Source organism: Phyllobates terribilis, unplaced genomic scaffold, assembly GCF_046119375.1.
Source record: "Phyllobates terribilis strain yellow unplaced genomic scaffold, ASM4611937v1 Scaffold_1__5_contigs__length_1240528914, whole genome shotgun sequence".
In the NCBI taxonomy this organism is placed as follows: domain Eukaryota; kingdom Metazoa; phylum Chordata; class Amphibia; order Anura; family Dendrobatidae; genus Phyllobates; species Phyllobates terribilis.
The window spans coordinates 754,769,055-754,794,796 of NW_027362761.1; the positions used below are offsets into that span (position 1 = coordinate 754,769,055).

Sequence of the window (25,742 nt, forward strand, 5' to 3'; positions counted from 1 at the left end):
TAAGAATGGCAGGTCAATTTTAGCATTCAGTGAACGTGGTAAAAAAAATAAATAAAAAACAACTGTGGTATTGCACTTTTTTGCAATTTTACCGCACTTGGAATTTTTTTCCCGTTTTCCCGTACAGGATATGGTAAAACTAGTAATGGCGTTGAAAAGTACAATTCGTCCCGCAAAAAATAAGCCCTCACATGGCCTTATTGACCAAAAAAATAAAAACGCTATGGCTCTGGGAACAAGGGGAGCAAAAAACGAAAATGCAAAAACGGAAAATGCTCCGGGGCTTGAGGGGTTAATCCATGTTAACTGGCTGCAAGTGTGATTTAGTTATTGCCAACACCTGTTAGGTGCCACAGGTAAGTTACAGGTGCTGTTAATTACACAAATTAGAGAAGCATCACATGACTTTTCAAACAGTGCCAATACTTTTGTCCACCCCCTTTTTTAGGTTTGGTGTGGAATTATATCCAATTTGGCTTTAGGTCATTTCTTTTTGTGTTTTTTCATTGAAGACAAATTAAATGAAGATAATAATACCAAAGAATTTGTGATTGCAATCATTTTCAGGAAGAAACTGAGTATTATCTGACAGAATTGCAGGGGTGCCAATACTATTGGCCCCCACTGTATGTATATGCCTATGAGGCTGCTGAGTTCAGGGCCGGAGACCCTGAGGACAGTCTGTGCATTACAAGCCGTACTCAGACCACATCACACAGATGTGTGATTCCAGCCTAGGGCCACAGACTAATTACAAGCACAGTGGACTGTGAAGTGTGGTGCAGGCTGTTTCTCCAGCACAATCACACTCTGAAAAAATCTTTTTCTTGGTTTTCTGTATTGCAGAACGTGAATAAAGAGGATGTCAACTCAAACGGCAAAAAGAGGCAAAAGACCAGGGGCCCAAGTAGGTCCATAACCTCTGAAAGCCTGATGGACAGGGCTGTGGAGACGGTAAGCCAAACCTCCGACTTCAACTCAGACTCCTCAATTTCTGTGACACCAACTCCGACTCCCTCATACATGGCTCATGTTTAAGTGATAAATTTACTGTAGTAAAATGGTAACATCAGGCTTTTAATCCTTATTATGATACAATAATCAAGCTATTTATTTAGAACCTAAAATACATTTATTGGAATACAACTTTAGAGCAAAAAAACCTTTTGCATATTTACAATTTATTATGCACTATGCAGTAAGTGGAAATAACAGTTTTCAACAAAAACGTACTGAATAACCTTTGTGCAGTCTATGAATTTGTTCTGAGAAATGGTATCGCCTCCATCAGATCCTCCTTCATAGATGACCTCAAATCTGCCCTAATTTTTAAGGCTAGAGAACAACCTCTCTACACTGACTTGGGTTGGTGGCAAAGCAGTAACCACATGGGTAACATCTCTAACAATTTCAGGGGATAAAGGAGTTGCCTCGTGCATAGTCAGTTTTGAGGAGCGATTGAACTCTTCTACTTCTTTGAGAACAAGTGAAAAATGTTGTAATTCCACATTTGCCCTTGTAACACACCTGGCGGCGTCCTTGCATAGTGGTCCATCTCCCACTGTGCAAGAGCGCGCACTTGATTTCCAGTCCAGACTGTCACTTTGGCTTCTTTCCATGTTGTCTGCTTTGCTCTGCTGTGGCTGCTTAGGGCGACGCCCGCTGAACTTCCTGTTTCTTGTAGCTGCTGCAGACACACCCCTAATGCGTCCTCTGCCTATTGCTGTCTGTCACCTGGTATTTAAACCAGCTCCTCCTTGGAATCCATGCCTGAGCATCTTGTTCTTTCAGTTGGCTTCTAGTCACTGATGTGCCAGGTCCTGTCTGTTTCCTGCCTTGCGGTATCTGTTCCCATGTCTGAACTGAGTCCTGTCTGTGCTCTCTAGCCAGCTGTCTTTCTGCCTTTCCTGGAGGCTGTATTTCCAGGCCCGTGTGAACACGCTCTTAGCCTGTTCGTCCCGCCCTCTGGGGGCCGCATACCCAGACTCGCTCCTGTATCTCGCTTCAGTAACAGTTCCTGTCTGAACTGTCTCCTAACCTGCTTCCTGTTTTTCTCTATGTCCGTACCTTCCCTTTCTCCTGCATTGTCTGAACCAGCACTTGGCTTTACCTTGGCTCGTTCCTGTATTTGTTGCAGTAACAGTTCCTGTCTGTACTGTCTCCTAACCTGTCTCCTGTTTTTCTTTATGTCCGTACCTTCCCTTTTTCTGCAGAGTCTGAACCTGCACCTAACTCCTTCTCGTTGTCGCTGTACTTCCGTTTGTGAGTTTAGAGTCCACTCGCTACTTCATTGCAAGTATCTTTTGTGTATCTGGTTCTGCCTTTCCCTTCCTGTCTGTTCCGTGTGAACAGAGCCCTGTCCCCTCTGCTCTGTCTTGCTCACCGCTCCGGCGGTTCTTGCCTGCACTGCCTTGCTCACCGCTCTTGCGGTTTCCGCCCTGCTCTGCCTCGCTCACCGCTCCTGCGGTTTCCGCTCTGCTCTGCCTTGCTCACCGCTCCTGCGGTTTCCGCTCTGCTCTGCTTTGCTCACTGCTCCTGCAGTCTCGCTCTGCTTTGCTCACTGCTCCGGCAGTCTCGCTCTGCTCTGACCCTTTGCTCGCTGCTCCGGCAGTCTCGCTCTGCTCTGACCCTTTGCTCGCTGCTCCGGCAGTCTCGCTCTGCTCTGACCCTTTGCTCGCTGCTCAGGCAGTCTCGCTCTGCTCTGACCCTTTGCTCGCTGCTCCGGCAGTCTCGCTCTGCTCTGACCCTTTGCTCGCTGCTCCGGCAGTCTCGCTCTGCTCTGGCCCTTTGCTCGCTGCTCCGGCAGTCTCGCTCTGCTCTGACCCTTTGCTCGCTGCTCCGGCAGTCTCGCTCTGCTCTGGCCCTTTGCTCGCTGCTCCGGCAGTCTCGCTCTGCTCTGGCCCTTTGCTCGCTGCTCCGGCAGTCTCGCTCTGCTCTGGCCCTTTGCTCTCTGCTCTGGCCCTTTGCTCGCTGCTCCGGCAGTCTCGCTCTGCTCTGACTCTCGCTCACCGCTCCAGGCGGCCTCGTCTTGCCCTGTTCTTGCTCACCGCTCTGGGCGGCCTCACTCTGCTGTGTTTGTCCACCGCATCTGCGGTTCTGTTCCTGAGTCCCAGTCTGTACTGGGTCCTATCCCGTCTGTGCTCCAACCTGCTAGTGCCTCTCTGTCTGCACTCTAGCCGTAATTGCCTGTACCCCCTGCCTGCATACCCGCCTGCCTGCATACCAGTCGTGCCTGCCTATACCCACCAGTCAGGGTGCCAGCCGATCCTGCCTGTTCCTGTATTCCCCGGTGTGGGTCAACAGCCGTGTCTGGGGTCTGACCTGGAGTAGCACCTGGTCCCACTGCTCGGTTCCTCCCTGGTGCACTGGTGTCGTATGCCGTCGTGCGACCTTTGTCGGATCGGGCAGATACTCAGTTACGCCCCTCCAGGCACCCTTTGCTCGCCGCTCCAGCAGTCTCGCTCTGCTCTGACCCTTTGCTCGCCGCTCCGGCAGTCTCGCTCTGCTCTGACCCTTTGCTCGCCGCTCCAGCAGTCTCGCTCTGCTCTGGCCCTTTGCTCACCGCTCCGGCAGTCTCGCTCTGCTCTGACTCTCGCTCACCGCTCCAGGTGGCCTCGTCCTGCTCTACTCTCGCTCACCGCTCTAGGCGGTCTCGTCTTGCCCTGTTCTTGCTCACCGCTCTGGGCGGCCTCACTCTGCTGTGTTTGTCCACCGCATCTGCGGTTCTGTTCCTGAGTCCCAGTCTGTACTGGGTCCTATCCCATCTGTGCTCCAACCTGCTAGTGCCTCTCTGTCTGCACTCTAGCCGTGCTTGCCTGTACCCCCTGCCTGCATACCCGCCTGCCTGCATACCAGTCGTGCCTGCCTATACCCACCAGTCTGGGTGCCAGCCGAACCTGCCTGTTCCTGTATTCCCCGGTGTGGGTCAACAGCCGTGTCTGGGGTCTGACCTGGAGTAGCACCTGGTCCCTCTGCTCGGTTCCTCCCTGGTGCACTGGCGTCGTATGCCGTCGTGCGACCTTGGTCGGATCGGGCAGATACTTAGTTACGCCCCTCCAGGCACTCACGGGTTCATGGTCCAGTGGGATCACTAAACACGCACACGCCAGTCAGTCCGGGCGTGTGCATTACAGCCCTTTTTCCAGCACGTCTCTTCAAGATGGAGTCAATTTTAAGGGTTCTGGCAACAATAGCCAATTTCCAACACTTTGCTAATCAGAATTGCAGCATGTCCCTCTTGCAGACTATCTCTTATTGCCAGCTGCAGCGTGTGCACAACACAGCGCATGTGATGAATAGGAGAGATGTGTGAAGCAGCTTCAACAAGATCCTCTAATTGTACAGAATCCTTTTACTGTTCTTCTGTAGTAATATCTGTTCCTCCTCATGGGAACAGGACTGTGGCCTTCCATCTCCAACATACTGAATCTGAAATGTTCTGGCTGCTGTTCACCTTCATTGTTCTCATTCATCAGTTTAATTGTACTTATCATGTTTGAAGCATTATCAGTTATAATAGCAAGAACCTGTTCTTTTTAGATTTCATAATCTTGCAGAACTTTTTCCACTAAGGCCTAGAGAAACTGGCTGCTGTGATGAGCTTTAGTATCTTTAAGGCTGTGTGCCCATGATGCGTTTTTTAAGTGTTTTTGCAGCGGCAATTCCGCTGCAGAAATGCTTAAAAAACGCTTGGTAGAAGGTCTGCCATGTTCCCCAATGATAATTCGCATGTGCTGTGCACATGCTGCGGAAATTTCCGCTGCAGATTATCATTGCGGAAAAAAACATAGCACTGCCAATTATTTTGCGGAAGCGCTGCGTTTTGGCCGCCATTGAATTGCATTGGAACGCATGTAATCCGCATCACTGTACATGCGGATTACATGCGTTTCAATGTGTGGATGGTACCCGGGTCTGGAGAAGATGAGACTCTCCTCCGGACCCGGGTACCATAGAACCTGCAAAAAAAAGAATAAAATATAAAATAAACATTATCCTTACCTTCTGATGGCCCCCGGTGGACTCAAGGACCTGCCATGTTGTCATTTAGTCATGTGACGGGTCACGCGACCGCTGACATCGGCAGGTCCTTTCAATGTACCGCGAGCTGCCAGCAAGCAGAGACGCATCAGATAAAGACTCCGGGGGCCATCAGAAGGTAAGTATAGATTTCTTTTTTTATTTTTTAACATTCTTTCAGTCACACTATATAAATCCATGCCAGCTGCATGGATTTATATAGTGTGACCAAGATGTCAAGCACTTTCCAAGTGATGCTAAAATCGCTTGACAACCCGCATGCGGAAATGCATGTGAAGAATTCTTCACTTCCGCATGTCCCTGGCAGGAAAACGCATGTACAATCCGCATGCGTTTTTTGTGCCAGGGAGATGCAGAAACGCTCAGGAAAAATCCGGAGCATGTCTGCATCGTGGGCACATAGCCTTACTCTGAACTTTCAATGTCAGGCTTGTCTCAGGGTACAGCTCACTAAATGCTTCACATCATATTTCTTCACAGTATATGAAGAGGGGAGGAGGGAGGAAGCAAGTTTGTGCAGAATCATATTCCAGAAAAACACACACGTATATATACATAAAAATATATATGTCCTCATCGATCCTGTTGCTGTATTTCTGAATTTGAGATGTTAGAAAACAGTTTTTCTCCTCATATTCTATGTATAGTGTATATAAGTCATCAGAGCAGCTAATTTCTCCAAACATGAGCTAAGAGGAAAAACAAACTAAAACATCAAGCATACAAGACAACATATCCTGGATTATTGATTTATGCACAGTTTATTGAAAGTTTAGATATGCTTTAAGAAGTACTTACCTTAATCCTGCTTTCCTGTTCACTCCAGCAGTTCTGAGATGAGTGCAGGCATTCCTTCCCTGTGTTTTTTTCCCCTTATCTGTAGAGGAGGAGCTTCACTATTTATCATGTACATAAACTGCAGCACAGATTCATCTCAGCTAAAAGTCTAGACCCTTAGATCAGGAATAGGACAGACATTAAAGGACATTTCATAACTTTCCCAAATTCTTATGAAAAAATATCCACAAAGAACACACTGAGCAAGTATTGAATCAAGTATGCAGTCTGAATGTTAGAAATACCTGCCGTGGACACAGTCGTCGTCGTCCGGTTTCCAGATTGCTCCGCCGGTCTGTCCGCTTCTGGACGGAGCTGTCGAGCACTTGGGAAGCCGTTCTTTCCACTTGTTTCGCGGCCCGGGAGACATGGGATGCTGTGTCTCCCGGTTGCCAGGTAATGCAGGACGCTTCCTTGCCTGGTTTTAGCCAATGGTAGGAATGTGTGTACCCTGGGACTAACAAAAATCATGGTGGTCTTCTACAGACCCCCGATTGTCATGCCAACTCATCGGCGACCCGCAATCATGTGACGGGGGCCGACGGACGGGGTTTGTGAAGGGCGTCCCACGCGATTATGTCAAATACCGCTGTCAGATTGTTGACGGCACATGGCTGCTCATCAAATCAGCTGTTAGTTGCCAGAAAAGATGCGTTCTCAGCGCTGGAGCCCCCATCAAAGGGGGATATATGACCTATACGTCATAGGTCGTGAAGGGGTTAAGTCATGTGAAATTTGCGCCAGAAACAAAGTCCTCCGCACCGCTCTGGCAAGGAAGGACTTACCCCTGCCTATCCCTGTACGTCCTTGGTCTCACATACAGTTAGGTCCATATATATTTGGACAGAGACAACATTTTTCTAATTTTGGTTCTAGACATTACCACAATGAATTTTAAACAAAACAATTCAGATGCAGTTGAAGTTCAGACTTTCAGCTTTCATTTGAGGGTATCCACATTAAAATTGGATGAAGGGTTTAGAAGTTTCAGCTCCTTAACCTGTGCCACCCTGTTTTTAAAGGGATCAAAAGTAATTGGACAATTGACTACAAGGCTATTTCATGGACAGGTGTGGGCAATCCCTTCGTTATGTCATTCTCAATTAAGCAGATAAAAGGCCTGGAGCTGATTTGAGGTGTAGTGCTTTCATTTGGAAGGTTTTGCTGTGAAGTAAACATGCGGTCAAAGGAGCTCTCCATGCAGGTGAAACAAGCCATCCTTAAGCTGCAAAAACAGAAAAAAAACATCCGAGAAATTGCTACAATATTAGGAGTGGCAAAATCTACAGTTTGGTACATCCTGAGAAAGAAAGAAAGCACTGGTGAACTCATCAATGCAAAAAGACCTGGGCGCCCACGGAAGACAACAGCGGTGGATGATCGCAGAATAATCTCCATGGTGAAGAGAAACCCCTTCACAACAGCCAACCAAGTGAACAACACTCCAGGAGGTAGGCGTATCAATATCCAAATCTACCATAAAGAGAAGACTGCATGAAAGTAACTACAGATGGTTCACTGAACGGTGCAAGCCACTCATAAGCATCAAGAATAAAAAGGCTAAACTGGACTTTGCTAAAAAACATCTAAAAAAGCCAGCACAGTTCTGGAAGAACATTCTTTGGACAGATGAAACCAAGATCAACCTCTACCAGAATGATGGAAAGAGAAAAGTATGGCAAAGGCGTGGTACAGCTCATGATCCAAAGCATACCACATCATCTGTAAAACACGGCGGAGGCAGTGTGATGGCTTGGGCATGCATGGTTGCCAGTGGCACTGGGTCACTAGTGTTTATTGATGATGTGACACAGGACAGAAGCAGCCGAATGAATTCTGATATATTCAGAGCCATACTGTGTGCTCAGATTCAGCCAAATGCAGCCAAACTGATTGGTCGTCGTTTCATACTACAGATGGACAATGACCCAAACCATAAAGCCAAAGCAACCCAGGAGTTTATTAAAGCAAAGATGTGGAATATTCTTGAATGGCCAAGTCAGTCACCTGATCTCAACCCAATTGAGCATGTATTTCACTTGTTAAAGACTAAACTTCAGACAGAAAGGCCCACAAACAAACAGCAACTGAAAACCACCGCAGTGAAGGCCTGGCAGAGCATCAAAAAGGAGGAAACACAGCGTCTGGTGATGTCCATGAGTTCAAGACTTCAGGCAGTCATTGCCAACAAAGGGTTTTCATCCACGTACTAGAAATGAACATTTTATTTACAATTATTTAATTTGTCCAATTACTTTTGGTCCCTTTAAAAACAGGGTGGCACATGTTAAGGAGCTGAAACTCCTAAACCCTTCATCCAATTTTAATGTGGATACCCTCAAATGAAAGTTGAAAGTCTGAATTTCAACTGCATGTGAATTGTTTTGTTTAAAATTCATTGTGGTAATGTCTAGAACCAAAATTAGAAAAATGTTGTCTCTGTCCAAATATATATGGACCTAACTGTATGTGTTTATTTACAACCCCGAAGAGAAAGTCATTTACAGAAAGACTTATGGAAATTAGCAAGGTTTGGAAGTACATCTACTTTGAATTCCACAGCATACTGTATATAGAGGGCTTAAAACTGAAATAACTTCAGTTTTAGAAATCTCTGACCTGTCCTAGAGACGTACCGGAGATTTTCATCAGTGACATACAAATGAAAGAAATGAATGTAGTACATCAACAAACATTAGTGGAGACTCAAACCGTGTGTGATTTTATGCCTTCCAGCACCATACATGTACAGCACTGGCAGGAGGTAGCTGTCACACAGTGTTTATGCATAAACTTTGTGTTACGAGCTTACCGCGACAGAGAGGTGCCAGGAGACTGCAGCATCTGATTTTATGTACTCCTGCACTGATCTGAAGCACTTCTCCTTCATATTAAACGGTGCAGGTTTTTGTTAGCAGTGCAGGGGTTAATCTGTTCAGCTTGGATGATCTCAGCTGTTCAGTATCAGCCACTCCCCTCTCCTATATATACTTGCCTCTGGCAATCTGGATTGTCAGTGTTAAGACTTGTACTGACTGGTGAGGAGTGGAGGAGTCTGTTGTTGATAGAGGCGTTTTGGAGTGTTTATCTGTGACTGTTGCTAGGTGTTTCGGCTGTGTGCAATTCCTCTTTCTCTCCTAACTTTTCTCCCCGGTGTACCTCTGTTATCTGTGAGTGCATATTTGTATGATTGTTATTTTCATTTATCGCTGTACGTCCTTCCTTGTCTATGTATATACAAGTACTTCTCACTAAATTAGAATATCACTAAAAAGTTAATTTATTTCATTTCTTCAATACAAAAAGTGAAACTCATATACACTGCTCAAAAAAATAAAGGGGACACCTAAACAACAGAATATAACTCCAAGTAAATCAAACTTCTGTGAAATCAAACTCTCCACTTAGGAAGCATCATTGATTCACAATCAATTTCATATGCTGTTGTGCAAATGGAATAGACAATATATGGAAATTATTGGCAATTATCAAGACACACTCAATAAAGGAGTGGTTCTGTGGGGACCACAGACCACATCTCCGTACCAATGCTTTGTGGCTGATGTTTTGATCACTTTTGAATGTTGGTTGTGCTTTCACACTCGTGGTAGACGGACTCTACAACCCACAGAAGTTGCTCAGTTAGTGCAGCTCATCCAGGATGGCACATCAATGCGAGCTGTGGGAAGAAGGTTTGCTGTGTCTATCAACGTAGTGTCCAGAGGCTGGAGGCGCTACCAAGAGACAGGCCAGTACACCAGGAGACGTGGAGGGGGCCGTAGGAGGGCAACAACCCAGCAGCAGGACCGCTACTTCCGCCTTTGTGCAAGGAGGAACAGGAGGAGCACTGCCAGAACCCTGAAAAATGACCTCCAGCTGGCCACAAATGTGCATGTGTCTGCACAAACGGTTAGAAACCGACTCCATGAGGGTGGTATGAGGGCCCGACGTCCACAGATGGGGGTTGTGCTTACAGCCCAACACCATGCGGGACGCTTGGCATTTGCCACAGAACACCAGGATTGTTGCCACTGGCGTCCTGTGCTCTTCACAGATGAAAGCAGGTTCACACTGAGCACATGTGACAGACGTGACAGAGGCTGGAGACGCCGTGGAGAGCGATCTCTTGCCTGCAACATCATTCAGCATGACCGGTTTGGCAGTGGGTCAGTAGTGGTGTGGGGTGGGATTTCTTTGGAGGGCCGCACAGCCCTCCATGTGCTCGCCAGAGGTAGCCTGACTTCCATTAGGTACCAAGATGAGATCCTCAGACCCCTTGTGAGACCATATGCTGGTGCGGTTGGCCCTGAGTTCCTCCTAATGCAGGACAATGCCAGACCTCATGTGGCTGGAGTGTGTCAGCAGTTCCTGCAAGATGAAGGCATTGAAGCTATGGACTGGCCCGCCCGTTCCCCAGACCTGAATCCGATTGAGCACATCTGGGACATTATGTCTCGTTCCATCCACCAACGTCACATTGCACCACAGACTGTCCAGGAGTTGGCGGATGCTTTAGTCCAGATCTGGGAGGAGATCCCACAGGAGACCATCCGCAACCTCAACAGGAGCATGCCCAGGCATTGTAGGGAGGTCATACAGGCACGTGGAGGCCACACACAATACTGAGCCTCATGTTGACTTGTTTTAAGAACATTACATCAAAGTTGGATCAGCCTGTAGTGTGTGTTTCCCCTTTATTTTTGGGGGTGACTCCAAATCCAGGCCTCCATTGGTTAATAAATGTGATCTCCATTGATGATTTTTGTGTGATTTTGTTGTCAGCACATTCAACTTTGTACAGAACAAAGTATTCAATGAGAATATTTCATTCATTCAGAACTAGGATGTGTTATTTGAGTGTTCCCTTTATTATATAGTCATTTCAAACAGAGTGATCTACAGTATTTCAAGTGTTTATTTCTGTTAATGTTGATGATTATGGCTTACAGCCAATGAAAACACAAAAGTCATTATCTTAGTAAGTTAGAATACGTTATAACAGCTTGAAAAATATTTTTAAAATCTGAAATGTTGTCCTACTGAAATGTATGTTCAGTAAATGCACTCAATACTTGGTCGGGGATCCTTGCATCAGTTACTGCATCAATGCGGCGTGGCACGGAGGCGATCAGCCTGTGGCACTGCTGAGGTGTTATGGAAGCCCAGGTTGCTTTGATATCAGCCTTCAGCTCGTCTGCATTGTTGGGTCTGGTGTCTCTCATCTTCCTCTTGACAATACCCCATAGATTCTCTATGGGGTTAAGGTCAGGCGAGTTTGCTGGCCAATCAAGCACAGTGATACTGTTGTTTTTAAACCAAGTATTGGTACTTTTGGCAGTGTGGACAGATGCCAAATCCTGCTGGAGAATGAAATTTCCATCTCCATAAATCTTGACGGCAGAGGGAAGCATGAAGTGCTCTAAAATTTCCTGGTAGACGGCTGCGCTGACTTTGGTCTTGATAAAACACAGTGGACCTACACCAGCAGATGACATGGCTCCCCAAACCATCACTGATTGTGGAAACTTCACACTAGATTTCAAGCAGCTCAGATTGTGTGTCTCTCCACTCTTCCTCCAGACTCTGGGACCTTGATTTCCAAATGAAATGCAAACTTTACTTTCATCTGAAAACAACACCTTGGACCACTGAGCAACAGTCCAGGTCTTTTTCTCCTTGGCCCAGGTAAGACTCTTTTGGCATTGTCTATTGATCATGAGTGGCTTGACATAAGGAATGCGACACTTGGAGCCCATGTCCTGGATACGTCTGTGTGTGGTGGCTCTTGAAGCAGCGACTCCAGCAGCAGTTCCACTCCTTATGAATCTCCCCCAAGTTTTTGAATGGCCTTTTCTTAACAATCCTTTCAAGGCTGCGGTTATCCTGGTTGCTTGTGCACCTTTTTCTACCACACTTTTTCCTTCCATTCAACTTTCCATTAATATGCTTGGATACAGCACTCTGTGAACAGCCAGCTTCTTTAGCAATGACCTTTTGTGGCTTACCCTCCTTGTGGAGTGTGTCAGTGACTGCCTACTGGACACCTGTCAAGTCAGCAGTCTTCCCCCATGATTGTGGAGCCTACTGAAACAGACTAAGGGACCTTTTAAATGCTTAGGAAACCTTTGCAGGTGTTTTTTGTTAATTATTCTAATTTACTGAGATAATGACTTTTGTGTTTTCATTGTCTGTAATCCATAATCATCAACATTAACAGAAATAAACACTTGAAATAGATCATTCTGTTTGTAATGACTCTATATTATGAGTTTCACTTTTTTTATTGAAGTACTGAAATAAATTAACTTTTTGATGATATCCTAATTTAGTGAGAAGCACTTGTACATACACTATTCCTCCCCACTTCTCTGGAGGAGGGGGCCAGCTATAGTACTGATTCAGGAGTTCAGCAAGATACATGGCCCCATCATCTTCACCATCAGAAGTAATCTGGGGAGCAGGGATAGCTAGGGCACCCATAGCGTTAAAGACAAGGAATCTGACTCGTGTAATCTGACAACAGAGACGTGAGACATTGATGTTGCTCAAGAGGAAACTGCTGGTGGCTCAGTGCAACAGGTGAAATAGTTGTGTGAAACTTCTTTACTTTTTTTAAAGGGATAGTTTTACTCCTTTAAAGGGGGTCACGGTTTTTATAGGCTTGTTCTCCTCTTATCTTCAGGAGGGCTTGCTCCCCAGCCTCCTGGATTTTAGCTTCCTGGAGGTTGGTGCACTACTTATTCATTGACAGCTCAGACCAGCAGCATTGTTGTGCCGATGGCCCGAACTGTCGTCTCTTCTGCTGCAATCAAAGGCAGCTTTGCTTCTCCAGCATTGGAGGGACAATGAAGCTGACCAGATCCAGAGAAATGGCCAGTTTGAGAGCAGTGCTTACAATCTCTGTAGAATAAAGCTGCTGTGCTCCTTGCCGCTACCAATAGACTGATCTTTTCTGGGTTTTCTGTTTTGCAGAGGTTTGAAAAAGAAAATGCCAAAGCAAACTGCGATATGATTGACAAGGCCACGAACCCAAGTAGGCCCATAACCTCTCAAAGCCTGATGGACGTTGATATGAGAAACTATGGAAGCCGCAAAAAACACGTGTATAGAAGATACAGTCTGAGCTGGAGAAATTTCTCTTTTATATTCCCGTTTACTTTCAGAGCAAATCTGGATTTTGAAAGTCTTTATAGAAAACTAACCCAGGCTATACCCAAGCTTGACTATATATTCACTAATGGCCAAGTTAATTTATCATCAGGCATTTCTTCTTCGTTCAGTTCACTAAGATCCGCAAGAGCCAAAAGTGTTTTTTCATCTTCACTGTCAATGAAACCTGGGAGAGTAACTGAATCTATAATTGGTACCTCGAAACCATTTTGTGATAACTCGCTGCCTTTGGAAGAATTCAGCTTAATTCTTAATCCAGATTAATTATGTAAGTTCTTTCTAATGTTTGAGATTTTTTTTATCAAATCAAATATGAAATATTTTAAAAGTAAGCTAGATAGCTGTTAGACACACATTCAGCTCTAAGACATAGCATTTTCTGGTGGATTTTGCCCTGAAAATCAGCAGCCAATGTCAGTGCAGTATATATGAGTAGGGTCATCAGGAATTGCTGTACTTTAAAATGTGAAACTTTCCTACTTTATGCAATTGCAATGATTACTTACAGTACAAGTACAATACATTTTTGACCCTGATACAATATGTTTGATACCTTGTTCATATGCAATATTTCCTTTTTTTATATAAGTAAGCAGGTTATAGATTTCTTTTTCAGCTGATTTTTAAGGTAACCCCTTTAAAATTAAACCTTTATTTTGTGAGAGAACATACTCCATCTAGTCTCACACCTCCAGTTTCATTGTGATCAGATAACACTGCTGGGCAGAGTACCGTATTTTTCGGACTATAAGACGCACCAAATCATATGACGCACCTAGATTTTAGAGGAGGAAAATAGAAAAAAATTGTAGGCAAAAAATGTGGTCATGATGCACTGTTATGGGGGAGGGGGTCTGCTGCTGACACTGGTATAGGGGCAATGTCCGCCAATTCTGTTGTTATCCTCCATCCTAGTATATATGGCCCTTCCTTCCTGTTATACGTGGCCCCCATCCTGGTGTGCATGGCACCCCAATCCACCATCCTGGTATGCATGGCGCCCCAATCCACCATCCTGGTATGCATGGCGCCCCAATCCACCATCCTGGTTTGCATGGCACCCCAATCCACCATCCTGGTATGCATGGCACCCCAATCCACCATCCTGGTATGCATGGCTCTCCTCATCTCTCATCCCTCTTCCTGGTTTGCATGGCACCCCTCATCCTGGTATGCATGGCTCCCCTCATCTCTCATCCCTCTTCATTGTATGCATGGCACCCCTCATCCTGGTATACATGACACCCTTCATCTCTCATCCCTCACCCTGGTATGCATGGCTACCCTTATCCCCCTTCCTGGTGTGTATGGTCCCCCTAATCCTTCTTCCTGGCATGTATGGTCCCCCTTATCCTTCTTCCTGGCATGTGGCCCCCCTCATCCTTCTTCCTGGCATGTATGGCCCCCCTTATCCTTCTTCTTCCTGGAATGTATGGCCCCCCTCATCCTTCTTCCTGACATGTATGGCCTCCCTCATCCTTCTTCATGGCATGTATGGCCCCCCTCATCCTTTTTCTTCCTGGCATGTATGGCCCCCCTCATCCTTCTTCCTGGCATGTATGGCTTCCCTCATCCTTCTTCCTGGCATGTATGGCCCCCCTCATCCTTCTTTTTCCTGGCATGTATGGCCCCCCTCATCCTTCTTTTTCCTGGCATGTATGCCCCCCCTCATCCTTCTTCTTCCTGGCATGTATAGCCCCCCTCATCCTTCTTCCTGGCATGTATGGCCCCCCTAATCCTTCTTCCTGGCATGTATGGCCCCCCTCTTCCTTCTTCCTGGCATTCTAGACACCCCTGATCCCATGCTGCACACACTAGTTCTACTCACCTTTCTTCCCAGTGTTCCAGCGCTGTGTCCTCCTCTGCAGCCAGCACTGATCTCAGTGTGAGCCGCGCATGGCGATGATGCCATGCGCCCTCACACTGTGTGATGCTGTGCCGGAAGAGTCACTGCTCCCTACACCTGGACTGTGTGAGTGAGGAGCAGTGACCATTCATTATCTCTAATAGCGCTCACACTGTACCGCAGCGTGGCTCCTGCAGCAGCCGGTGGTCAGCGTTCCCGATATTAAAGTCCATGAATATTCTCTGCAACTCACTCCCATGGGTTGTAGTGAATATTCATGATCTTCAATAGCACGCACACTGTAGCCGCAGTGCGGCTCCTGCAGCAGCCGGCGGTCGGTGTGCCCACTATTAAAGTTCATGCATATTCACTACAACCCATGGGAGTGGGTTGTAGAGAATATTCATGGTCTTTAATAGCGGGCACACTGACCGCCGGCTGCTGCAGGAGCCGCACTGTGGCTACAGTATGCGCTATTAAGGAAAATGAATATTCAGTGCTCCCCACCCCTATGGGCGTGGGGAGCAGTGAATATTCATAATATTTAGTAGCGGGCACAGTGTAGGCTGCAGCAGACGGCTTCTGCCTGCTGTGCCCGCTCAACCACCACTGTTTCTCCCCCACACCACCCACAGCCACCATATATAGTCCATATACATTCGGTCTAAAAGACTCACCCCCCACTTTCCTCCAAAATTTTGGAGGAAAAAAGTGCGTCTTATAGTCCGAAAAATACAGTATTTTTCACATTTCTGTTCATATCCCTAAATGCCTATTGGTGGGAAGTTTTTTTTATTTGTGATAGTATTTAAACTTGATGCGTAATAATAAAGCAGAAATCTTGCTCGGTACAATATGTTAAGGTTGTGTTTGATTTCTCAAGTGCTCATAAGCACAACTTAAAGAGGCACTCCCATCAAAGTTTTTATCCTCTTAATATATTACAATCATCATATTATATAGCACTGTGTACTTACAATTGCTCATTTTGACTTCCTACCCAGCTAATTATTCTCTTTTCTCTGGTCTTTAAAGAAACAGGAAGTCTCTTTTTCCCTACAGAAATCATTCCCCACTTCAACGCCTGTCCCAGCTGTTCTGTTAACAGCGGGAGTGGCGATCGGATGAGAGGAGCAGTAGTCCTCTCCCGACCCGGGTACCACCCGCACCACTTTTCAGCCGCAAATTTGCGGCCATTGGCTTTAATTGAAACGCAGCAAATCCACAGGTATAGACATTATACCTGCGGGTTTGTTGCGATTCAATGCAAGTCAGTTGTTGCGAATTTGCGGGCGGGATCGCGCAAGAAATGGTCATGCTGCGGTTTTTAACGCAATGCAAATCCGGAGCAGATGTTTCCGCATCATGTGCACAGCACATCCGGATTAGCATTGCTATACCTGGAAGACCTATTAACAAGCGTTTTTGCAGCGGTAAAACTGCCGCGAAAACGCATCAAAAACGCTTCGTGTGCACTTAACCTAATGGAAGTAATTGCTATCAGTAAAGCAACCTACCAGGAGAGGAACAGCAGGGAAAGGTCTGTAAGGTGTCAAGGACCAGGATGAGATCCCGCTTATCCATGAAAGACCAGTAAAGAAGGGACTATGTGAGCCACACCTTGAAGGAAAGAGCTGTTTAGGAGTCTAAAGCCAGATGATTATGAAAAGGTGTAAACAGTGCAGAATCCTGTCTCATGAGGGATCTGAGAGACAGTCCTAACTCAAGACCCGGCTGCAAGAAGACCCTGGAGACAGAAGAGCATAAAGGTGACAAGGTTGGATACTCTCCAACCAAAAAGAAACCTTCCAAATACAAAGAGAGCAATGTGACAAGGAAGACATCCATACTCTAATCATAGTCAGGATGATCGAAGAAAACTGAAGATTCAACAGCCATACCATTAAAGGGAGTGTCCATGAGTACGTGTGTAAGATGGGACCATATAAAAGTAAGTCTGGACGATCTGGCAGTCTTAATGTAGCATCTGCAGGACAGGAAGATTGATTCTGCATACCAGGATCTTCTGCACCAGTCCAAGGCAACGAGAATAACAGGAACCCCTTCGACTTGATCCTTTTGAGTAATTTGGTTCAATCTAAATGGTATCAGACTTCTGAAGTCTCCCAGTGGAGACAAATGTGGAGGAAGACATTAGATGGAGAGACCACTTCCCTGTGGATATCCCTTCATGATTTAGTGGTCCACTGTGGGTATGTGGATTAATGAGATTGCAGTAATTCTTTGTGCTGCTGAAACCAGAATCCGAGAGATCTCTGCCATAGCTTTACGATTTTGCGTTCCATATTTATGGTTGGTGCCACAGCGGTGGTATTGCTGAACTGGATCCGGATGGCTAAACTTGACAGCTGGTCTGGCCAAGGACGTTGAAAGTTTCGTGATTCAACCAGTGCCCCTGAATATTGTACTTCTAGAAGACCGCTACCCATAAGGAAGACTGGCATCTATCGTCACGATCTGCCAATGAATCAGAAGAGAGCAAGCGAAATGTATGAATGAGGAGTATTGCCACCAGATCAGTGATTGCCTGATGCATAGATTTGGGGGACAGGGTGATTCAAGATAGACAGGTTTGTCCCGATGAAAGAAGAGGGCAAGCGGCAGGGTTCTGCTATGGAACTGAGCAAAGAAAATTACCTCAATGGACGCCATCATATTACCCAGGATTCTCATGCAGAAACGGGGGTAAATGAGGGATGCCTGAGGGAACAGAAACCAGTTTGAAGAGCAGACATCTTGTCCCCTATTAAGAATACTTTCACTTAGACCGTATCAAACAGTATCTTCAGAAAAACAAGATGTTGAACAGGAATCAAAGACTGATTAGTTGACAAACCAACCGAAGCAATTGTGTCCTGGGTGATAAGCAAACTCGAGATTCTCTAAGTAAAAGGGAGCCTTGGTAAGAATGTTGTCCAAGTAGGGTACTACAATGATTCCCCTGAGGGCATGACTGCAACCATGACCTTTGCAAACACCCTGGGATGGCTTGCAAAACAAAGGCACTTTTGGTGAGCTGAAAAAATAGGAATGTGGAGATTAGCGTTATGGATATCCACTGAGCATACAAATTCCCTGGGTTCTATGGCTACAAAGAACAAAGAGACAACATCCTGAAGCGGCATAGTCATGTCAGTTTGTTCAAAAGTTCAGGTCCGTGATGGGATGAACCGAAAAGTGCTCCTGTGCAGGAACTGAAGCACTAACACTAGTGGAAGGAGTGAGACTGTGAAAGACGAGATTTGGAAAAAAAAACATGCATGTGAGCACTTAGACAACTCTTCTGAACCTTTTCTCCGCCTTACTGGAGGATCACGCAGATACTCTGCTAATGTGGGAGGCGGAGATTACCTCTCTGATCCAAGTGTCATGACTGCTGGGGGCCACGGGTCCCAGAAGAGTAGAAGATAACAGCACACCCAATAAAGGCTCGTCAGACAGGTGAGCAATATGGTGGTTTATTATTTTAGTTTTTTTTTCAGGTGACATTGGCTTCAGTGGATTATCTGATCTTCAGACAGGTGAGTATAAGTTTGCTTTTTTATTTCAATAAAGGAGTCTGTGTCATCATTTCAAATAAAAGACTTTATTCTGAGTGTTTTTTTTTTACAATTTAACTCAGGTTAGTAATGGGGGAATCATATAGACTGATCTCCATTACTAACCCCTGGGCTTGATGTCAGCTGCCAATACAAAGCAGATATCAACCCCAACCCTATTATACCACTTGCCCCCGCACTAGGGCAAGTGGGAAGAGTGGAGGCTAAGCGGCAGCATTGGTGTATCTTATGGATGCTCCTTTTCTGGGGCGGCTGAGAGCTGATGTTTTTAGTTTGGGAGGGGGCCAATATCCATGGCCCCATCCGAGCCTATTAATATCAGCCCACAGCTGTCTGCCTAGCCTTTGCTGGTTGTTAAAATAGGGAATCCACATCTTTTTTTTTTTTGAAGGGGGGACGGAGGGGGATTGTCCCATATTTTAATAACCAGTAAAGGCTAAGTAAACAGCTGTGAGCAGATATTGATAGCCTGGGAACCTCCATGGGCATTACCACCTTTCCAGGCAATAAACATCAGCCCCCAGCGGTCCGCTTTCCCTCTGCTGGTTAATAAAATTTGAGGGGATCCCACGCCATTTTTTTCTGAAATTTATTTATTACTAAAATACATGTACAGTAAGCTACACACCCAAAGCACTGATTATATATCTCACCTATTTCTATCTTTTATCTATTTAGCAATCTATATATGTTTAGAAGAATATTTCCTTTGAAAACTATCTTTAAATGACAGAGAATTTCTCTATGTAAAAGCTGTTAAAATTGCATCGCATACAGATTGCATTCACATGTCATTCGGAATCTAGGTGAGAAAAATCGCATTGTACTCTCATGAAAATCACATGACACTCGTCCAACTTTTTAGGAACAACATCCATCCTATTCTTTTTTAGCGGTGATGGGTATGAGCCCTAAGTGTAATTCTTAGTGGTAGCCTCCTGGATGCAGCAACATAAACCCATGGTTTTCTGTGTCCCAATGAAACGACCCAAGAAATTTACATCATTTTGAGTAAGAGTTTGATGCCTCTGTCTTCCTCAGTGCTGAGGTCTCTCCTCGATACGATAGGACCCTCTCCTTTCTTCAAATATGTATAACGTTAGAGCAGTGTTGCCGGCTTTGCACTTATCTGTACTGTAAACTGCAGTCACATTTGAGATTGCATATCCAGTGTTTATTAGGTACAGTAGTAATGGACACAAATTTTGGGGAAGGTGGAATGGAGTGAGCAGCACGACTTCTCTCCACCAGACCTCTCTTATGAGCAGACGCCAGTGGCCTTGTGATCTGCTTCCGTACCCAGAGGTACACTTACTACCATCCCCCTACTGCATTGATGATTCTATGTTTCTGGGTGATCAAGGTTTACCCATAGTTGGGAAATTTCTTGATAGTGGGCTTGCTGAAGCCCAGAGACCTGGGTGTCCCAGTCAGCACAGGTAGGGAGACCCACTGCTAGGATGCTGGAGCTCTTTGTGGAGGATGGGCACTATTCTTAGGGTTTATTTAACACCTTCACCCCCCAGCTTGTTTTTCATGACAAGGCCAAATTTTACAATTCTGACCAGTGTCACTTTGTGGTTATAACTCTGCAACGTTTCAACAGATCTCAAATATTCTAAGATTTTTTTCGTGCCGTATTGTACTTCACGATAGTGGTAAAATTTGTTTGATATGACTTGCGTTTATTTGTGAAAATATCTGAAATTTGGTGAAAATTTTGAAAAATGTCCCAATTTTCAAACTTTTAATTCGTATGCCCTTAAACCAGAGAGTCATGTCATGCAAAATATTTAATAAATAACATTTCCTACATGTCTACTTTACATCAACATAATTTTTTTGATGTTAGGAAGTTGGGTTAAAAGTTGATCAGCAATTTCTTTTTTTTCCAACAAAATTTATAAACAACTCCTTGTCATACCCCACACTTGGCACCGATAAAATAAAAAAAAGCTTATACTCCCCTCCCATGCTGGCGCCGTTCCTGTGGTATCGGCACTCACTCTCTCTTGGGCTCTCGTGCTATTGTTGTGACACGTGACCCTGGTGCCCAAACAGCGCTGGTGTCACTGTCCCCACCTCCTGTTGAATCAAACATGAAGAGGAACTCAGAGATCAGCTGCAGCCCGGACTTCCTCTTCATGTTTGATTTGAATAAATGCAGGGACAGTGACGCTAGTGCTGATTGGGCGCCGGGGTCACGTGGCAAGACAACTGTACGAGAGCCCCAGGACCGAGAGTGCTGGAATGGGGCCAGCATGGGAGGTGAGTATAGGGTTTTTTATCATATTGGGGCCAAACATTTAGATCAAGAAGGGGTTGTCCATGTAATGGGCAACCCCTTTAACTTTTCGTATGTTTCATAGAAATGAAAGCAATGTGGAAAGAAAAAAAAAATTTTTATTATTTTTTTTTACAAAAATTTGACTTTAGCCCAAATTTTTTTTATTTTCACAAGGGTAACAGGAGAAATAGACCTCAAACTTTTGTTGTGCAATTTCTCCTGAGTACATCAGTACCCCATATGTGGTGGAAAACTTCTGTTTGGGCGCATGGCAGGGCTCAGAAGGGAAGGAGCACCGTTTGACTTTTTAAATGCAAAAAATGACTGGAATCGAGAGCGCGTTTGGAAAGCCCCTGATGTGCCTAAACAGTGGAAACCCACTACAAGTGACCCCATTTTGGAAAGTAGGCTCATTACGGAATTTATATAGATATGTGGTGAACACCTTGAACCCCCAGGTGCTTCACAGAATATGTAGACGTGAAAATAAAAAATGTTATTTTTCCCACAAAAAAATGTTTTTAAGCCCTAATTTTTTTATTTTCATAAGGGTAACAGGAGAAAATGGACCATACATTTTGTTGTACAATTTCTCCTGAGTACGCCGATACCCCATATGTGGTCGAAAACTACATTTGAAACACAGTGCAAAACTCAGAATGGAATGAGCGTCATATTGAAGTTCAAATTTTGCTGGAATGGTTTCAGGGTGTCATGTCACATTGACAGAGCCCCTGAGGTGCCAGAACAGCAGATCCCCCCCCCCCCCCCCTATAAGTGACATCATTTTAGACATTACACCTCTCATTAAATTATTCTAGGGGTGTGGTTAGCATATTGCCACCACATGTGCCTCACAGAAATGTTTACGATTGGTGATGAAGAAAGAATAATTACGTTTTTATCGCTAAAATGTTGTTTTAGCCCCAAATGTTTAATTTCTATAAGGGCTAATAGGAAAAAATGTACCTCCGTTTGTTGTGCAATTTCTCCTGAGTGCACCAATACCCTACATGTAATCAGAAACTACTTTTGAGGCACAGTGCAAAATTCAGAAGGGAAAGAGCGCCATATTGTAGTGCAGATTTTACTGTTATGGTTTGCGGATGACATGACCCACTGGAAGAGACCCTGAGGTGCCAGAACAGCAATGAGGTGCAACCCTTCCAATAAGTGACCCCATTTTACAAACTACACCTCCCAATGAATTCATGTAAGGGTGCAGTGATCATATTGACACCACAGGTGTGTCATAGAATTTTATACCATTAGGCAGTGAAGAAAAAATAATTACATTTTTTACCACAACAATTTTGTTTTAGCCCCAGATTTTATATTTTTACATGGGGAAATGGGTAACAATGGCACCAAAATTTGTGACACAATTTCTGCAAAACGTGGACATACCCCATAACTGGCTGTACAGTACTGCTTATCCACGCTGTGAGACTCGGGAGAGTAAAAGCTCTATTTGCCTCCTGCAGCGCAGATTTTCCTAAAAAGAGTTTGCATACATCATATACAGAGCCCCTAAGTGCTAGAAGAGCAGAATACCCCCCTCAAGTGACCCCATTTTGGAAATTACACCCCTTTGGAAAATTATCTACAGTGATGATTTGACTCCATGAGTGTTTTCCAGAAACAAGCAGCAGTGGATGTTGCTAAGTGAAAATTGCAACACTGCTATTGTAGTGCCCAGTATATTGTAGTGCCCATACATTGTAGTGCCCCATACATAGTGCTCAGCTCGTGCTTCTGGAGACATGCACCCATAAATTAGGTAGGCTCTCATCACTACAGAAATGCCAAACATTTGGACACTAAATGTGGTTTATGCACACTGTGGGACTCAGAAGTGAGAGGGACATTTGGATTTGGGAGTGCAGAATTCGTTGGATTTCTTTTGGGGGGTGAGTAGCCATATAGTTTTTCCAGACCTTTTATGCTACCAGTAATGTGGAAGCCCCCTATATTTCCGTTAACCGATGACTGACCTGAGTGGGGAATTGCTTTTTTTGTGAATTGAGTTGAAGCTTTTATTGGTAGCGTTTTACATAACATTTTGGTTCACATTTATCAGGCGCTCTACGCTGATCACTTACATCGGGGTTTCCATCTAAATCTCCAAATGACGTAATTCAGATGACATGCCCGACTTGTCTATTCACTATAATGATGCAGCAGAGTTACTCTGGACTCTGTCTGGCCTTTGTTCAGCGGTGTCCTTCTTTTCAGAAGTGCACAAAACTGTGAAGGACTGCGCTTTTAAGCACGCCGTCTGAATCGCGTATTTCAGAGATTTACACGGAAAACCCGGTGTAAGCGCAGGATAAGTGTGCGCCGAGCTTTACTGCAACCTGGGCAGCATGGTGGCTCAGTGGTTAGCACTGCAGCCTTGCAGCACTGGGGTCCTGGGTTCACATCCCACCAAGGACAACATCTGCAAGTAGTTTGTATGTTCTCCCCGTGTTTGCGTGGGTTTCCTCCAGGTACTCCGGTTTTCTCCCACACTCCAAAGACATACTGATAGGGAATCTAGATTGTGAGCCCCAATGGGGACAGTGATGATAATGTCTGTAAAGCCCTGTGGAATTTATGGCACTATATAAGTGAGTAAAATAAATAAGTTAAAAAAATCTTTGGGAGGCTGAATGAAAAAATCAACAGCAAGTGAAGAATTGTTTTTATTTATTTTTTACGCCTTTCCTCATGCGGTGTAAGTGATTAGACGACTTTATTCTTCAGGTCGGTGCAATTACGGCGATACCAGATATATATCTTTTTTTATGTTTGGCTGCTGTCACACACTAAAAGACTTTTTTTTTTTTTTTTTTTTTTTTTTTAGTTTTAGTTTTGCATTGCCATATTATAAGAGCAATAATTTTCTATTTCTCTATCGCTTCATTGGGGGACACAGGAAACCATGGGGGAATGCTGCTGTCACTAGGAGGCTGACACTATGCACAAAAAAAGAGTTAGCTCTTCCCCAGCGGTGTATACCCCACTGACTGGCAAGTGTCAGTAGGAGGTAGACATGGGTCTTTCACTAGACCCAGATCTACATTGGTTTTCTGCGTATTCTTGTAATTTCTCCCAGATTACCTCTGGAGGGATACACTGTGCCACGGTCACACTGTACTTCCCATGTAGAGGCTATGAGTACGGCGTGTACTGCCACCCCGTATCCTCAAATGCTTATCGGTCAGGACCCCCAGCCCCTAACTTCAAGTGTTTACAGGTGATCCAATCGCCGGTCCTTGCCCCCCTCTCCTGCCCGCTCGCCCACCAGAGCTTGACGGTTTCAGGAGGGAAGGACTTCCATCACCAAAGAGGCCCTGACGTCTTCTGATCCCATTACATCTTCAGGGATGGAGAGGTACTACTTGTACTACTTCCTTCTCTCCATCAGGTTCCCACTCCAGAGGTGACGAGGAGAAGACGAAGAAGACAGAAGTTTCAAGGACTGTTTTTTATTAGATATGTGACTTTTTCTCCCCAAGGGCCCCTTCTATCCTGTTCCCCTGCAGCAGGACTGTCCAAGGACTGTTTTTTGTTTTATTGTATGTTGTTTTTTTTCTCCACAGGGGCCCCCTCCTGTCCTGCTCTCCTGCAGCAGGACAGTCCTTAGGCCAGGGTTCCCTTGCAGCAGTACTGTCCCTGGATAGGTGCTTCCCTTCAGCAGGATTATCCCTGACTGTATGTTACTCTGCAGCATCTTCCCTGCAGCGGCGCTGTACCTTCACCCATTGGTTTGGGCTCTGGGCTCCTTCTGGTCATCGTTTTGCGGGCCTCCGCACCTTAACACTTCCGCCGGCGGCCTTTTCAGAATAATCTAGGCCCCGGCTTCACCGCGGCCTAGTTGCGGCGGTTAGCTCTGCCCCCACACTGTCCTCATCATGCAGGCCTTTCTCCCGCCCGCTATAGTCACGCCCCTCTGTCCAGCCTCATTGTTGGGGCTTCTTGCCTCCCGGCCTCAGTCACTCCCCCTCCCAGTGGCGTGGACTCTGCATGCTCTTTTTACTTCGGTAGGCCCTCCTCTTCCTCCTGCGTCTTCCTGACACCACCATTTGATGGTAGCCTGCTGTCGCCCTGTGCACCTGTGGTCTCCCAGAACAAAGTGGTCGCCTGGAGACCTGTGGTCGCCCTGATCTCTCCCAGGACTTTCTCAAGCAAGATCCAGCCTGTAATTTCTTCTGTGGGTAAGCTCTACGCTGCAGACTGACACTTCCTCAGCAAATCTTTACCTGTCCCCTAACCTCTGACATCAGTTAGTGTATCTTCTATCATGTCTAAGTCTAAAGGCGAGCGCTCTTGCCCTTCGACTTCTACTACTCTCTCTGGTAAAGCACTTTGTTCTTCATGTAAATGCAGACTCCCTTCAGGTCAGACTTCTTCCCTATGTCAGGACTGCAGCAATCCTCCCACTCTCGCTACCCAAGAGGCCCCCATTGCGTCTAGGTGAGTGTTCTCCGTGTCCCAGTCCCAGTCTGTTGCAGATGTTACCAGGGTATCTCAAACCCTGGTATCTGCGCTAGACATATTACCTACCTCTGCTTCCGCCACCTCCAGCGGATCACAGGAACCCCCGGATCAGCCTACCAAAATTGCCCGTAAGAGATCTAGGGAGGAAGACAGTTCCAGGTCTTCCTCTCACTCCCTCACTCCTCCCTGTCCTTCCCTGCGGGCAGGTTCTTCTTCTCGGTCCTCATTCCCCGACTTACCTGCTGAGTTGGACTCTCATTCGGTTACCGAACCTGACTCTGACTTAAATTCCGACCAGGCCTCTAACATGCGGGACATAGTTCAGAGTCTTATTGCAGTGGTCAACCAGACCTTTAACATTAAGGATTCTGTTAAGGAACCTGCAGAACAGGCAATTTTTATTTAGACCACTTCCAGTTTGTCGCCCTGCTGTTCGGCCTCTCTACCGCATCCAGAATCTTCACAAAGATAATGGCAGCGGTAATGACCCTTCTTCGAA

At 45.6% G+C, this 25,742-nt stretch overlaps 1 protein-coding gene across 3 annotated transcripts in view; it reads left to right on the forward strand.

The window, feature by feature from the left end:
- Window positions 1-25,742, forward strand: part of LOC141149600 (uncharacterized) — a 56,383-nt gene that overhangs the window by 9,642 nt on the left and 20,999 nt on the right. For 2 of the 3 annotated variants that reach the window (XR_012245906.1, XM_073636906.1), the window contains exons 3-4: window positions 847-954; window positions 12,850-13,315. Coding sequence is in view for 2 of the 3 variants with exons in the window: in XM_073636906.1 (XP_073493007.1) it covers window positions 847-954; window positions 12,850-13,311 (570 nt within the window). In the remaining variant the exon portion in view is untranslated. The remainder of the gene's footprint in view (window positions 1-846; window positions 955-12,849; window positions 13,316-25,742) is intronic. The other variant, XM_073636907.1, reaches the window with a different exon arrangement.